The sequence below is a fragment of the Gracilinanus agilis genome, chromosome 5 (assembly GCF_016433145.1).
Source record: "Gracilinanus agilis isolate LMUSP501 chromosome 5, AgileGrace, whole genome shotgun sequence".
NCBI classification, from domain to species: domain Eukaryota; kingdom Metazoa; phylum Chordata; class Mammalia; order Didelphimorphia; family Didelphidae; genus Gracilinanus; species Gracilinanus agilis.
In genome coordinates, this window is record NC_058134.1 from 252,620,851 (window position 1) to 252,636,369 (window position 15,519).

Below are 15,519 nucleotides of genomic sequence, written 5' to 3' on the forward strand. Positions count from 1 at the left end.
AGAATCCTACCCATCTTTTAAAATCCAATTTAAGTGCCATCTCTGGAAGATTCTAGGTTTTCTCATCAATAAGAGTCGCACTCCATCAATCTCATACATTAATGAGTAAAAAGGCATTAATTAAGCACTTAGTTTGCTCCGAGTAAGAGGAGTGTGGTGGCAGTTTTGAGACTTTGAAGTCAGGAAGACCTGAATTTAAATCCCATCTCTAATGCATAATAACTTAACATTTCATTTTTTGGAGGAACCCATAACCATAAAATATAATATTTAACCCAGTTCATCATTATACTTCATTAATTAGTGGTGATTTAATTTTCTCATCTTCAATATAGGAACTTAAATGGAAGCTGGAGCACAAAAGAATCTCTATTCTAACAGTAAGAAGACTCTTCTTACAAAGTTCTGATAGGTTGAGGAGTTTTTATAGAGAAACAAACATCTAAAGAATTAATAAATAACATGAACAAACACCCAGTGATTCTGAGGTAGATATGAAACTCAATTTCTTATTGGAATACCCAATTATTTTAAGAGATTTCTGTCTATAAAACTATGTTATTAACATTTCCTTTTCCTCCTTCTCCTCCTACTCACTTCTTCCTTCATCACCACTGACATTTATATAGGGAGTATAATGCTTACAATATATAACCAGGCTTACAGTATTTTAAGCACTTTACAATTATTATCTTGTTTGATCCTTAAAATGACTCTATGATGTAGGTGATATTATTATCCTTATTTACAATGAAGAAGGAAGGAAGGAAGGAAGAGAAAGAAAGGAGAGAGAGATAGAGAGAGAGAGAGAGAGAGAGAGAGAGAGAGAAGAAAAAGACATAAAAAGATAGAGGAAGTAAGTGAGCAGCTCTTTTGGTAGTTTCAAAGACTAATAAACTAAGGGTGGTGTCCATAAGTTGGAAAATGATTGAATAAATTATATTAATGCAATGGAATATTTTTGTGACATTTTAATGATAAAGAGGTATTGCAATACTTGAGAAGACTGGTATGAAATGATACAGAGTGAAATGAATAAAAGCATGATAATTTTATATAATAAAAATATGGTAAAGGCAAACAGCTTTGAAATAATCTGATTAGTGCAATGACTAACCACTATTCCTGAGTACTCATGATTATGATGCCTACTTCCTGAAAGAGAGCCAATATAGGTGGAATGATACATATTTTTCAAACATGTATTCATATAATTATTTATATAATTCAAGGAATTATTTTGCCTGTCAATTGGTGTGCTTTATTTGTTTTGGTTCATAATTATATTTTAGTTATTTATTTTAAAACATTTTAATGACAAATTTTCTCCCTTCTCTCTCTCATCTATTGAGAAGGCAAGCAATATTACAGTGATTATACATGTGAAGTTATGCAAAACATATTTCCATATAATTCATGTTGAAAAAAGGCAAGAAAAATGAAGTGGAAAAGTATGCTTTAGTCTACACTCAAAAGTCATCAGCTCTTTTTCTAGAAGTGTGAACAGCATTTGTCACCATGAAACTTTTGGAATTGTCTTGGATCATTGCATTGATGAGAGCAGATAAGTTTTTCACAGTTGATTATTTTTGCAATATTGTTAATACTGTATAAAATGTTCTCCTAGTTCTGCTAACTTCACTTTGCATCAGTTCATATAAATTTCAGCAGTTTTTCTGAAAAAAATTTTTATTCATAGTTTATTATAACCCAGAAGTGTTTCACCACACTAAAAATCACTAGTTCTTCCATTTGCCCATTCATAGTTATTGGCTCCATTTCCAATTTATAATCACGAAAAAGCACTGCTTTATTTTTGTACAGATTGGTCTTTTAGTTTTTGTTTTTCTGGATGGAGAGGATATAGACATAGTAGTGGTAATGTTAGGTCTTCACACTTTTTTATTATCTTTTGTACATAGTTTGAAATTATTCTCCAGAGTAGATGAACCAGTTTACAACCTCACCAATGATACCTTACCATGCCTATATTTCCACATCCATCTAGCATTTATTATTTTTTCCTTTAAATCAAGCAATCTGATAAGTATGAGGTGCTACCACAAAATTCTTCTCATTTGTATTTCTACAATTAATAGTGATTCAAAGTGTTTTTCTACATCACTATTGATAGTTTGGACTTTTTTCTTCTGAAAACTTTCTATTCATATAGCCTTTGACCATTTATTAATTGGGAAATTGCCCTTATTTTTATAAACATTTCTCAATTCTCTATTTACTTAAGAAATGAGACCTTTATTAAATAAACTTGCTATAAAATTCCCCCTTCCCGATTTTCCTGCTTTCCTTCTTTTGTCTGCATTGGTTGTGTTTATGCAAAAAGATTAATTTCATATAATCAAAATTTTTCAGTTTATTTACCATAATCTTCTTTATCTGTGGTTTAGACATAAACTATTCCTTTATCTGGACATCTGACAGCTAATTTCTCCCATGCTTCATTAATTTGCCTGTGCTATTTTTTGTGTCTAAAAAATGTCTCCATTTTGACATTATCTTGATAAATTACATTAGAAGTTGATCTTTGCTACAATATGCCAAATTCCTTTTCAATCATCCCAGCAATTTTTTTTCAGATGGTCAATTCTTGACCCTGTTGCTTGAATTGTTTAATGTCTCAAACACTACATTATTGTGGTATTTCTTACTGTATTTTGTGCCTTTAATTAATTACATTGATCCATTATTCTATTTCTCAACACCAGATGGTTTTCATGTTTATCACTTTGTAATATAGTTTGAAGTCTTGTACCGCTAATCTACCTTATTTTCTTTCATTGATTTCTTTAATATCCTTAACATGTTCTGGAGGAATTTTGATATTTTTGTAGCCCTTTAAATAACTTTGACTATAAGATTGATATGTCACTAAGTAAGTATGTTAATATAATTCATTTAGGTTGAATTGCCATTTTTCGGTACTGACTCAGACTACCCATGAGCCATGATTTTTCTCTAGTTATTTAGATCTTTTTTTTTTCCATTTAATTATTTTTATTTTTTAGAAAAGTTAACATGGTTACATGATTCATGCTCTTACTTTCCCCTTCACCCCCCGAATTCCCCCCCCCATAGCCGATACACATTTAACATGTGTCATTGATCAAGACCCATTTCCAAATTGTTGATAGTTGGATTGGTGTGGTAGTTTCGAGTCTACATCCCCAATCATGTCCGCCTCAACCCATGTGTTCAAGCAGTTGCTTTTCTTCTGTGTTTCCTCTCCTGCAGTCCTTCCTCTGAATGTGGGTAGTGTTCTTTACCATAAGTTCCTCAGAACTTTCCTGGGTCATTGCATTGCTGCTAGTACAGACGTCCATTACTTTCGATTTTACCACAGTGTATTTGTCTTTGTGTACAATGTTCTTCTGGCTCTGCTCCTTTCGCTCTGCATCAATTCCTGGAGGTCTTTCCAGTTCACATGGAATTCCTCCAGTTTATTATTCCTTTGAGCACAATAGTATTCCATCACCAGCATATACCACAATTTGTTCAGCCATTCCCCAATTGAAGGACATACCCTCATTTTCCAGTTTTTTGCCACCACAAAAATCTTGGCTATAAATATTTTTGTACAAGTCTGTTTAGATCTATATTTAGTTTGGTGAAAATTATTGTGTAATTGTATTAGAATAGTAGTATACAATAGGGTAGAGAGATTTCAAATTTCTTTACAGTAATTGTAATTTTAAACAGAATTTCTCTTTCTGCTGAGTTTTGATAACATAAAAATATGCTGTTTCTGGTTATTTTTAAAATCCTACAACTTTGCTAACATTGTTCATTATTTCACCTAGATTTTTAATTGATTCTCTAAGTTTCTATAATTATATGGCATCATATCTACAAAGAATGATGGTTTAGTTACCTTGTTGCTTATTCTTATTCCTTCAATTTCTTTTTCTTATTGCTATAGTTCCATTTTTAATACAATGTTAAAAAATAGTGGTAATGATGAGCATCCTTTCTTCACCCCTGACCTTACTTGAAAGGCTTTCAGTCTTTTCCATATAACAGATAATACTTCCTAATAGTTTTAGATAGATACTACTTATCATTTTACTGTACCATTTATTTCTATGCATTATAATGTTTTCAACAGAAATGACTGTTGTATATTGGTAAATTTTTATGCATCTATAGATAAATGATTTTTATGATTTTATGGTCAATTATGCTTATGGTTTTTCCTAATATTAAACTAGCCCTAAATTCATAGAATAAATCAAACTAGCTCATAGTGTGCGATCTTTTTGATAGATTGCTATAATCACTTTTCTAATAATTTTTGCATCCATATTAATTAGAAAAAATGGCCTGTAATTTTTTCTCTGTTTTTGCTCTCCCTGGTTGAGGACTCAAAAATAATATTTCTATTATATAAGAGTTTAGTAGAGCTCCTTCTTTACTTTTTAATGGTTCAGGTAATTTTGAATTTAGTTGACCTTTAAATATTTGTTGGAATAATATTAATTTATCTGGTCTTAGGAAAATAATTTATGTCCATCTAATTTCTTATTTTTTAAGATATTGTATTTAAGTAACATATAGATTGTCAGTTTTATTGAAAATTAATTGGACAAAGTAACTCCTAATGATTGTTTAACTTCATCTTCACTGGTGGTGTATTCATTTGTTTTTCATTTTTTGATATTGGTAATTTGGCTTCTTCTTTCTCTTTTTTTAATCAAATAAACCAATAGTTAATTTTTCCATTAAATCAGTTCCAATTTTTTTTAGTTCATTTTTAAATCTTTCAATTTTATTACTCTCTCCTTTGATTTTTAGGCTTTCTTTTTTGATGTTTAATTGGTGTTTTATTTTTCTGATTTTTTTTAATTGCATGCCCAATTCATTAATCTGGATGAAGGACTTTTGTGGAGAGTCTTGTGACAGGCACTCTAGTTAGAAAGCTAAAGGAATAATCTAGGCATAAGGAGAGAAAGATTTGCACCAGCTTGGTGGCCATGTCAAAGGAGAGAAAGTAGTGTATATGAGACATTTTACATAAATAAAATTAACAGTTCTTGGTTGCAGACTAAGTAAATGCAGTGAGAGTGAAAATTTGAAGATGATACCTACGTTGCAAACTAGGTTACCAGATGGTTCATGGTAGCCAAGATATGAATTTTGAAAAGTGAGAGGGTTTCGGGGGGAAAGATAATGTGTTTGGTTTTGGACATTCTCAGTTTAAAATATCTACACGACATCCAGTTTGAGATATCTAAGAGACAGTTGGAGATATGAGAATAGAGCAGCACAGAGATTAGAGATGGATAAGTGAGTTGAGAATTATCAGCATAGAGATGGAAATGGAATCCATGGAAGTTTGTAAGATCTCCAAGTGGAAATGCTTTAGAGGGAGTTGAAGATGTTTCAGGACTTTGTGTCCTGTATAATACCCATGGGTTGATGGTGGGAAGAAGTCATAAAAAAAAATGTCAGTTAATTGAAAAATAAAATGGAAAGTGGAAAAAAAATGTCCTTCCCCTTTATTTTTCTTTTTCTGACCCACTGTAGTTCACATATACATCTTACAAGTTTTGGAGTGTTTTTGTTTTTGTTTGGGTTTTTTGCCAAATCACTTAAAATAAACCTTTACATTTTCAATATGTGGTATATTGGATGTTGAGTTTTTGAGACACAATTTGTGATTAGAATAACTTGATATGTGTTTATTCCCTAACAACTGAAGAAATTTTTTTTAATACTTGTTTCACTGAATTAAGTTGACTTTCCCCAAATTAACTTATGTAATCCTCCATGGTGTGTGAGTTGGGTATCTAAAACCCTCATCTGTGATTTCGATCTTAATGTCGGTTATAAATAATAAAGCTATAATTCCATCTTTCTCAGGGGTCATAAACCACAAGAGGAAAGCTAAATTGTGTTTGAAACATTCTTTAATATGCAGAGATAAACCTTCCCTTTATTCTTTTGAGCCAGAGAAACTTATTAAGATTAGCTATGCTAAAATAAATCCAGATTGTTGCTATTACAGCTGTTTAATTCTCAATAGTTAACACGTGGTGCTCTCATATAAATTTATGTCCTTCAACAATAGGTCACTTCATTTAATAGAAATAGGAACAGAGTTGGTATTAAGAAGAAAATTTAGTTTATTTGAACAAATATTCATTTTGTAACAACTAAGTACGAAGTACTAGATTAGGCAATAAAAGGGACAAAAATAAAAAAGGAAGAATATAATTATTATGATTATGATTATTTTGAAATATTATTATTGTTTTTGCTTCAACTATATTTCTCAGTACACCTTTTTATTTTCCACTTCAAAATAGCCACCACTTTATAACAAAGAAAAAAAATTTAAAGGAGAAAAACAATTCAGCCAGTAACCAACCATTTGAAAAAAGTGTGGCTTTACCTCTGTTGTATTATGCTAATTGCAATAACTCATACCCTGCACTCACAAAGCTACATTGATAATACCACTTTGTACTCAAACTGGCAGGTCAGGTTTTCCATCAAAGAACCACCATTGCATTATGCTCAGTTCATTTCAGGGTCTTAGAGGTAAGACTCTGCTCACCACATTCACTTTTGAGCCCATCCTGATGCATTTCCATTTATATAAGTCAAGTTCACACAGTGATAGCTAACAAGGTCATCATGGTTAGGCATTGTGTTACTGTAATGTTGATGCATTTGGGTATGAAAGAAGATCTCTAACTCTGTTTTCTTTTGTTTCCAACACTAGTTATTACTGGAGCATTTGGAGTGCCTTGTTTCAAGACATGAAAGGTCATTAAGAATGACAGTGGTGAAAAGGCAAGCCCAGTCCCCATCAGGTGTTTCCAGTGAAGTCGAGGTTCTCAAAGCCCTGAAATCTCTGTTTGAGCACCATAAGGCTTTGGATGAAAAGGTACAGTATGGAAAGATACTCATTCAGCTTAACTGTGCTCTCTCGTTCATGGCATTCTTATTTTCATCCATTCCTACAGTAAGTCGTTCAAAGACATTCCCTAAATGGGCAAGAAGCATTCAGAGTTTCCCCAATGTCTTTGATGTTCCAATAAAACATTATCAAAGGCTTTTCAACATTCTGTCTTTTTGTAGTCAACAGAGTTGGTTTTAGATAATGGGAATTTGTAATTTTATAATACTGGCTCGGGTGTTCAATCTGAGCTTATATGTTATTGGAAGGTTTTTTTTTTCTTTTTTCTCTTTCTTAAAGAAAATTGTATATATGCGATGGTTCTCTAAGAGAAGAGAGAGGGCTAAGATAGATGGGATGACATAAGCTCAATAAAACAAAAGCTATCATTTAAAAAAAGAGACAGCGGTGTTTTTTTTTTCTTTCCCAGATGGAGAACCTTGCCTAAAAGTTATATTTTTTAGTGTCATTATTCTCCAAGGCTTAGAATACACTTTGTAAAAGTCACTCCATGTAACAGAATAAGGTATCAGTAGAAAAAACATGCTTTAAAGCATTTTTAAAAGTAGCTTTAAGCTTTTTCATTGCTGTTGCTGAAATAAGTTCTACTGACATATATAAGCCAGTCTGAGTGTAATACCCTTCGGGGATTATTAAGGTTTATGGTCTGATTTCAATTTTGTAGAATTTAAAAGATTGAATTAAAAAATAAGCACTCTGTACTCTTTGGTGTTTCATAAGCTCAGGATTTTTTTGACATTTCATTGTGAAGTAAGTGACAGGTCATGAACATTCAGTTCCAAACCAGTGATTATGAAGCAGTTTTGTTCCGTTTGTACCATTGCAGATACGTTTGTTCTTTATTAATACTTTCATTTTTTCTCAATCCTCAACCCTCAGCTATTTTTCATTCTTCCAGAAAGGGCTTATGTACAACATATGCATGAAAATAACCGTAATTTTGCCTTCTAGATTTTTGAAAAATAAATTATATCTTGTTTTTTCACTTTAGCTGTCAAAGTCAACAATTGGTTCATTAACATTTTTCACATACCAGAATTGTATTTGAATATAGCAGGCCCTGCTAGCATAATTGCCTATGTAGCAAAATTAGACAGTAATATATTTATCTCCTGTCATTACTTCATGCTTTGTTACATTTTTACTTTTTGGTAAATGCATTAAAATGTTGTAATTTTTTAAAAAGTTGTTTCATAAATGTGATGGGCTCCATTTTAAGCTCAAAAGTGCATCTTATTTTGGGCTCTTGCTAGAAGACCAGAAATACAAATTTTCATGATTCATAGTAGTGTGACTTAGAGGACAGGGGGCCAGCCCTGGATTCAAGCCACCCTTTTGGCATGTAATAATTGCATGAATGTGGAGAAGTCACTCAACTTCTTAATGTCCCAGACAATTCTATACAATGTTAAATTATAGGCAAGCATTGAGTCGAATAAAAGGATTCATCATGCCAGATGTTTATTGTGTCACTGAAATCAGTTTTGCACCAAAACAATTAGTAATAATTTAATATTAAAACAGAATTTAAACATGGTATTTCTTCCTGAATTAAAGAAAGATTATTGGGGATGGATACCTTCCTGAAAATAAGAATTATCAACAAATATAAGCAATTGAATGTACCAAACACCCGACATGATGAATATGATGTGTAAAAGAAAACATCTTTGAAAAGGAGGAGAAAACATTTATCAAGCACTTGCTATGTGGCAGGAACTGTGCTGAACTGGGAGATAGAAAAACAAGTAAAAGAGACAACCTCTACTTTCAAAGAGTTTACATTCTAACAGAGAAAGACTAAACGGAAAAGAGAACCACAGAGTCAGAAGTTGATTGTGGGGTGAGGAGGGAAGAAGGCTAATACAGAGCCCAAGGCTGAGTAAAGTTAGGAAAGCAGCTGATATGGAGGTAGAGTACACCAGAGTGTGAAGTCTCAAAAGACTTCAGAACTCTGATCAAAGTAGCAACCGAAGCTGAATCATGCTTTCCACCTCTTGGTAGACAGATGAGGTAGATTTGGGGGATAAGGCTAACATTTTTTGATCTGCACAATGTTTTGACTTATTTTACCTTAATCTATATTATTTTAGAGTTGCTCCAAAGAATAACCTCTGGGATGGAGAGTGAGGTAGTGATAGATATACCTAAAAAAGAGCATCTGCATATAGTCATTTTTCATCAGCACCTCTTCCTAGGCTTCATGTTTTTGCTAATAAATCTACTTAACTCTAGAATTCTGACAAGGTAATATTTGGTTTCATAATGATGGGGGAAGGAAAATATTAAATACAACCTTATCATAAACTAAGGTGGAATGGTTATTTAGTCTAATAATGAGATGATATAGTTTTTTTTCATATCTAACACATGACTCATCTTTATAAGAACTGATTTTCCCTTTTCTAACACTGAGAGAATATGGTTAAATGTTGACCAGAGCAGAACTTCTTGATAATATTCAATTTTAAAAAAATTATCCTTAGAGTGAATATATTAAGCACACATTTTATTGAGGCAATACTAAGAAAAATCAAATGCTATTTTATGGATATCTTAAATAAATATTTTATTAAGGGAAGAAGCCACTCCTGACATCCTCAAACACGAGGCTATTTTGGTCAGTTTTCATAATTTTTAATGCCACTAACCAATTGCTCAACTGTTTGCTCCTCTTTGTATCTCACCTATTGTATCCATGCTTTGCATTCTTCTCCTTCCTCCCTTCCCTCTCTCTCATTCTCTTATGTACCTATCTTTTGCAATGAATCAAATTATCTCTGATTTCATAAAGATATTGTAAAGAAGATCCAGATAAAAGTTAAACTCAATGTCTTCAGTTATTCCTTTGAACTCTAAGATTTTCATCCTTACTGTCTGCATCATTTGAAGAATAGAATCTGCTTTCTAGCATAATCATCAGCTTAGCCAAAGAAGCCACTTAACACAATTTATTGCATAATTCAAATGCATTCTCTTCCAGCATATTTCATTCATTCTAGAATGGGTAAGCTCTAGAAATGATCAGGGCACGTTTGAAATGTATTTACGTATCAAGACCCTCTTGTGAATGTTTCCTCTTTAGTGCTGAGCCCTGATTCTAAGCAGACTCTACAAGAGAGCCATTTTCTCTGACTTTCTTCACATTGAGAGTTAATGCTGTACATACCAGACAAAGCATCAATTTCTAGCAGCTTGAACCACTGCACTGTTTAACTCTCATCAGAATGTAGTAGTGATGACTGCTAGCCTGGCCCCAGTATAGAATGCATAAAACATATTTTCTTTGCAATTTGTATTTTTTCTGTTTATTTCATTTTTGCCTTAGACTCAGAAATTGATTTCTTGAAGATATAAATGTGATTATGACTTGGTGACATATAGGTTTTTCCAGGACACTTTAATATAGAGGACTGATACTCATTCTCCTTCACCTAAAAATGACTGAATGATAGCATCATCAGCAGTAACAAAGTGAACCGTAGCCAAGGCCACCTAGATATAGAACTCACCTTTAGGCAGGGGTGGTGGATGAATTCCGGAAATGAAAAGTATTCTTCATAGATTTATGCTAAAACTAGTATCTTGCTTTTCCTCCTTCAAAATATTAAATATAGTGTTTATTTCCATAGCATAGCTTTTTTTCTACTACCTATTCATGCATAAGGTCCTGGGAGGCAGCATAGTATAGTAGAAATAACATTACATTTTGGTTAAAAACAAAACAAAACTTAGTTATTCAAATGGTCTGGCCATTCTTAGACATGTGAACATAGGAAAGACATGATTTTCTGGATCTTGTCTACTTAGTTGTAATATGAAGTAGGAGGAGGTATTAATGGTTCTGATAACCTTAGAGATAGTGAGGTTCAAATTAGAAAATATTGATGAAAGGGCTTTGAAATCTAAAGTGTTAGATGTCAAGAATGACAAAGAAGGGAAGATTTAGAACTGAGCTAAGCATGTGATTAACAAATTTTTAGAAATGGTTAACCTTTCATTCTTCTCCCTCTCCTGTCTTAGACATCTCTATGATGCACCGTAAGCCCCATTCTAAATCCTAAATCAAATCCCAAAGGTCAGCTCCAGAATTCATGCACACCCAAAGATTAATATCTCAGATGGAGAAAGGGATGGGATTAAGTATATTAATTAAAACTACAGGCTAATTCACTTTGGTAGATTTAGGCTGATTCAAATTTACTGACTCTTACTGAGATATTGGGTTTCATCTCTGTTTTTCTCTCTTGTTATTTTATGATTTAATAACAAAAAAAAACTTTAAAAGAGGCAGCATGGTACAAAGGATAGAGAACTGACCTTAAGTCTGGAAGACATGGGTTCAAATCTTGCTTCTAGGACATTAACAGTATCACCTTTCACAAGTCACTCAACTAGACATCTCAAAGCCTTATGCCTTGTACACTACCTTCTTCATGCTTTTTCTCCCAGAACCATAGCTTTAACCTTTGGATTCTGGGCTCTGATTATTAAGTCAAAAAGTAAACAAATATTAAACATTTAGTATGTGCTAGGCACTGTGTTAAGTGCCTTAATTAAATGTCACCATCTATTTCCTCTTCTTAAGGCTACCATGATACTTCCCAACAATCTCAATGCTATGTTGTCTGTACTCTGATCTCCCTTTCCTTCTCCTCCCATTAGAACTCCAATTACTACCTCAAGGACACTGAGTTCTGATTGATGATGACCTTTTGCCTCCTTTTTCTTGGTCTTGAGCACCCAATTGTACTATATCCTGCCCATTTCTAAGCCAGGCTACTGCCCAAATAGCTCATGCAACCACCATTCCACTTTCAACTCTACTCCCATATATATTATCTTCCACTCTTAGAAAATAAACTCTGAGAAGGCTGGGACTAACTTGCAGAGAGGATGTTGACCTGCATTGATTGAGAAAAACTTTCTATGCTAATGAACTCAAGTTCAATTGTAAATAGAAATATATATATATATATATATATATATATATATATATAGAGAGAGAGAGAGAGAGAGAGAGAGAGAGAGAGAGAGATGGATAGATAAATTATAGAGAGAGTGAATGAATGGAGGGGTGAATTGATGAATGTGTATATGGAGAAATGGATAGATAGAATAATATATGTATATATTAATATATTCAAATTATTCTTTGTGGTAATCTAGGTCTATTTCACTGCAACTATTTCATAGCAAGGGCTAGACTAGGTCTCAGTTTGGCTTTCCAAGCAGTCACTTTTCTTATGAATTCTTGCCATACTTGCTCTTCTTGCCATATTTGCCCTCAACAATAGCTCAAAACCCTTAGAGGTAGTTGTGTGTGTTGTTGTTTTGTTTTCATAACATAACAGAAAGCTTATGAAAAGTAACCCGGGAACATTTAGTAAATATTTTGTCTAATGAATGGATCTAGTTTCATCTTTATTCAGTTCTTGAGCCCTGAAATTTAGTGTCAAGATTGGTTTTGACCTTTTACTCTAAGATTAGATCTCAAATAATATTTTCAACTATGCATTAGATATTCTAGAAATAGAATGGGAACAAACATTTTAATGTATTTGAAAAGGATGCTTCTTCCACCAGAGTTTTCTTTGCTCTATATATCACATTTATCATCCATGAAGACTCAGTTTCCTTTTATCTTCACACAGAATATGGATGTGTATAAAATTACTACAACCTTACAAATTCTACTGATAAAAGCTTTTGATGTAACTAAGATAAAATGTTATGAGATGTGTAGCTAAAAGTATTCATATAAAAAAAGCCTGTGTGTTCTTTGAAGAAAATATTTTAATGAACAGTTTCCCCTCTCTTTTGAGACTTCTTAAATAGTTTTTTTTAATAGAGAACCAATATTTACTAGCTTGAGGGATAGAGTTGTATAAAATCTCTGAAGACTGTTTACATTTTTAAAATAAGTGGGAAGCAAATTATAGGACATGAGCCATGTATGGTGTGCCTATATTTTAGGAAACTTCAAAAAATTCTTTTCATAACATCAACAGGACTATAATGTTTTGGAAGTTTGGGGTAGGCACCATAAAATATAAACTACAATGAGTTTTTAAGAACAAATTTAGTTATAATGGCCTAAAACCTTATGTGGCTATAGACTTGAGGATACTGATAACCTTCTATTATAAAGGGGAGGAGGTTGGGTAACTTCTTATTTTATCTAATTATTCTTGAAAGCTAGTTCTATGCTCAATTACTTTCACCTGACAAAGGACAATCAGTGTTAGCCCTCTATATGTCCTGGAGCATCCCTTAAGTTATCCCTCCATAGTTATAGTTCTACATTCACTACATCTTTTTTTTAGTCTTTCTTGCAGTCATGTCTGACTCTTCATGATACTATTCAGGATTTTCTTGGCAAGGTATGGGAGAGATTTGGCATTCTCTTCTCCAGCTCATTTTATAGATGTAGAAACTGAGGCAAACAGGGTTAAGTGACCTGTCCATGGTCACACAGCCAGTAAGTGTCTGAGTCTAAATTTGAACTCAGCAAGATGAGTCTTCCTGAATACTAACTGCAGCACATACCTGTCTAAAGAAATCAATAGATAAACATTTATTAAGCACTTTCTGTTTGTTCTGTTTGCAAGACACTGTATACTAAGCACTCCATGTCACACATGTTAATTTTAACCACCAGTTAATTTTATAGGAACAGTTCATGTTTTATAGTCAGTGGAGTTATTGAGGACTAAATGTAACTACTAAAATTCTTTTCTTTTTTAAAGAAAAATGAGGATGTGGCATTTAAAAAATACCTAGTTTGTCTTACAAGGAATACAAAATGTGGAGTCAGAGAATGTGGATTTGTATCTTAAATCTCACACACTGGTTTTGTGATTCTGAGACAGGTCACTTCCTCTCTCTACATCCACGTTTTTCTCATGTGTTAAATAGCCATACTAATACATATATGATCCACCTAAAAGAATAGTTGAGGAAATAGTTTTGTTGGGAAAAAATTTAAGAAATATTATTATTATTATTAGTGTTACTCTTATGCTCCTCATTATTTGGGAACCTTTTATTTTATCCTTCTGAAATGTACAGACAGGAGATCAGTGTTTAGTTTATAATATTAATTAATATATGATGAATTAGCCAGAAACTTCCACAAGAACTATATCTATATATATTCATATATGTATTTGTAATTTATTTGAATATGAATAAAGTATCCATATCTGAATGTTTCTGATTTTAGCATTGATTCAGACATTCATAGTGTTTATTTGGAACGGGGTTGGAAATGACCTTCCTCTTTGTCTTACTGAAGGACAACCTTTATCATCACTTTATGTTTAATGTAGCAGCAGTTAATGAATAGGTCTTCTCATTTTATTGGGATGTTATTCTATTCTTATCTCATTCTATAGTCAGATAGCTTTTCTTCAGAGAGTTCCTACCTTGGGAATATAATGCACTTAGCTGCTAGAAATTAGAGAATAATTGGGAGAATTTATGGAGTGTCATTTTAGAAAGAATACTGTAAAAAAGACATTCAAAATATATATGCACATATAAACATTTTATATGTACATGTGTGTTCCTATAGCTTCTAAATTTTTAGTAAGGCTAAAATTTTAATCCATTTTTAATTTGACTAAGATATGTATATCAGTCTACATAATATATAGTGTGAATATTTCAACTTGAGCATTTTGTAATTACATGTGGATTAAATTAATTAAATAAATTTAATTTCTACTATTAATGCTGGTAGTCATAAACATTAAAATGTCCAATTTTCATGTGCCTTTTACATGCAAATAGCCTTCTCAAGACAGCCCTAATAGCTCAGTGGTATGTTAGCCATGAGAACTTTTTGTCCCTCCTTTCTGCTTCTGTTGAGTATTTCAATTTCTTTTCTTAGTATCTTCAACATTATGAGGCTTTTTGATTTGGGAAAAACCTTACCAGTCATCCAGCCAAATCCTCTGTCAGATTTTTAAAGAGTTAACATAAGGGGTAGAGCTGTGTCTGATTATATGTGTATTTTGACAGGATCTCATCGAGTACCTTCTTTTTTATTTAATTAATTTAGAATATTTTTCAATGGTTACATGATTCATGTTCTTTCTCTGCCCTCTTTCCCACCCCCTCTCTGAACTGATGAGCAATTCCACTGAGTTAAACATGTATCATTGTTCAAAACCTATTTCCATATTATTCATATTTTCAGTAGAGTGATCTCTTAACATCAAAACCATAATCATATCCCTATCAAACCTTATGATCAAATATATTGTTTTCTTCTTCATTTCTACATTAGCGTTCATTCTCAGAAGTCCCTCAGAATTGTCCTGGATCATTGCATTGCTGCTAGTTGAGAAGTCCATTACATTCCTATTGTGCCATAATGTATTGGTCTCTGTATAACATGTTCTCCTGGTTCTGCTCCTTTTGCTCTGCATCAATTCCTGGAGGTCTTTTCACTTCACACGGAATTTCTCTAGTTCATTATTCCTTTCAGCACACTAGTATTGCATCATCATCAGAAAACACAATTTGTTCAACCATTCCCCAATCGATGGACACCCCCTCATTTTCTAATTTTT

General features: G+C 32.7%; 1 protein-coding gene across 1 annotated transcript in view; it reads left to right on the forward strand.

The window, feature by feature from the left end:
- Positions 1–15,519, forward strand: part of PPFIA2 (PTPRF interacting protein alpha 2) — a 608,808-nt gene that overhangs the window by 374,137 nt on the left and 219,152 nt on the right. Inside the window, exon 4 of the mRNA XM_044679176.1 lies at positions 6,743–6,907. Coding sequence (XP_044535111.1) covers positions 6,743–6,907 — 165 coding nt within the window. The remainder of the gene's footprint in view (positions 1–6,742; positions 6,908–15,519) is intronic.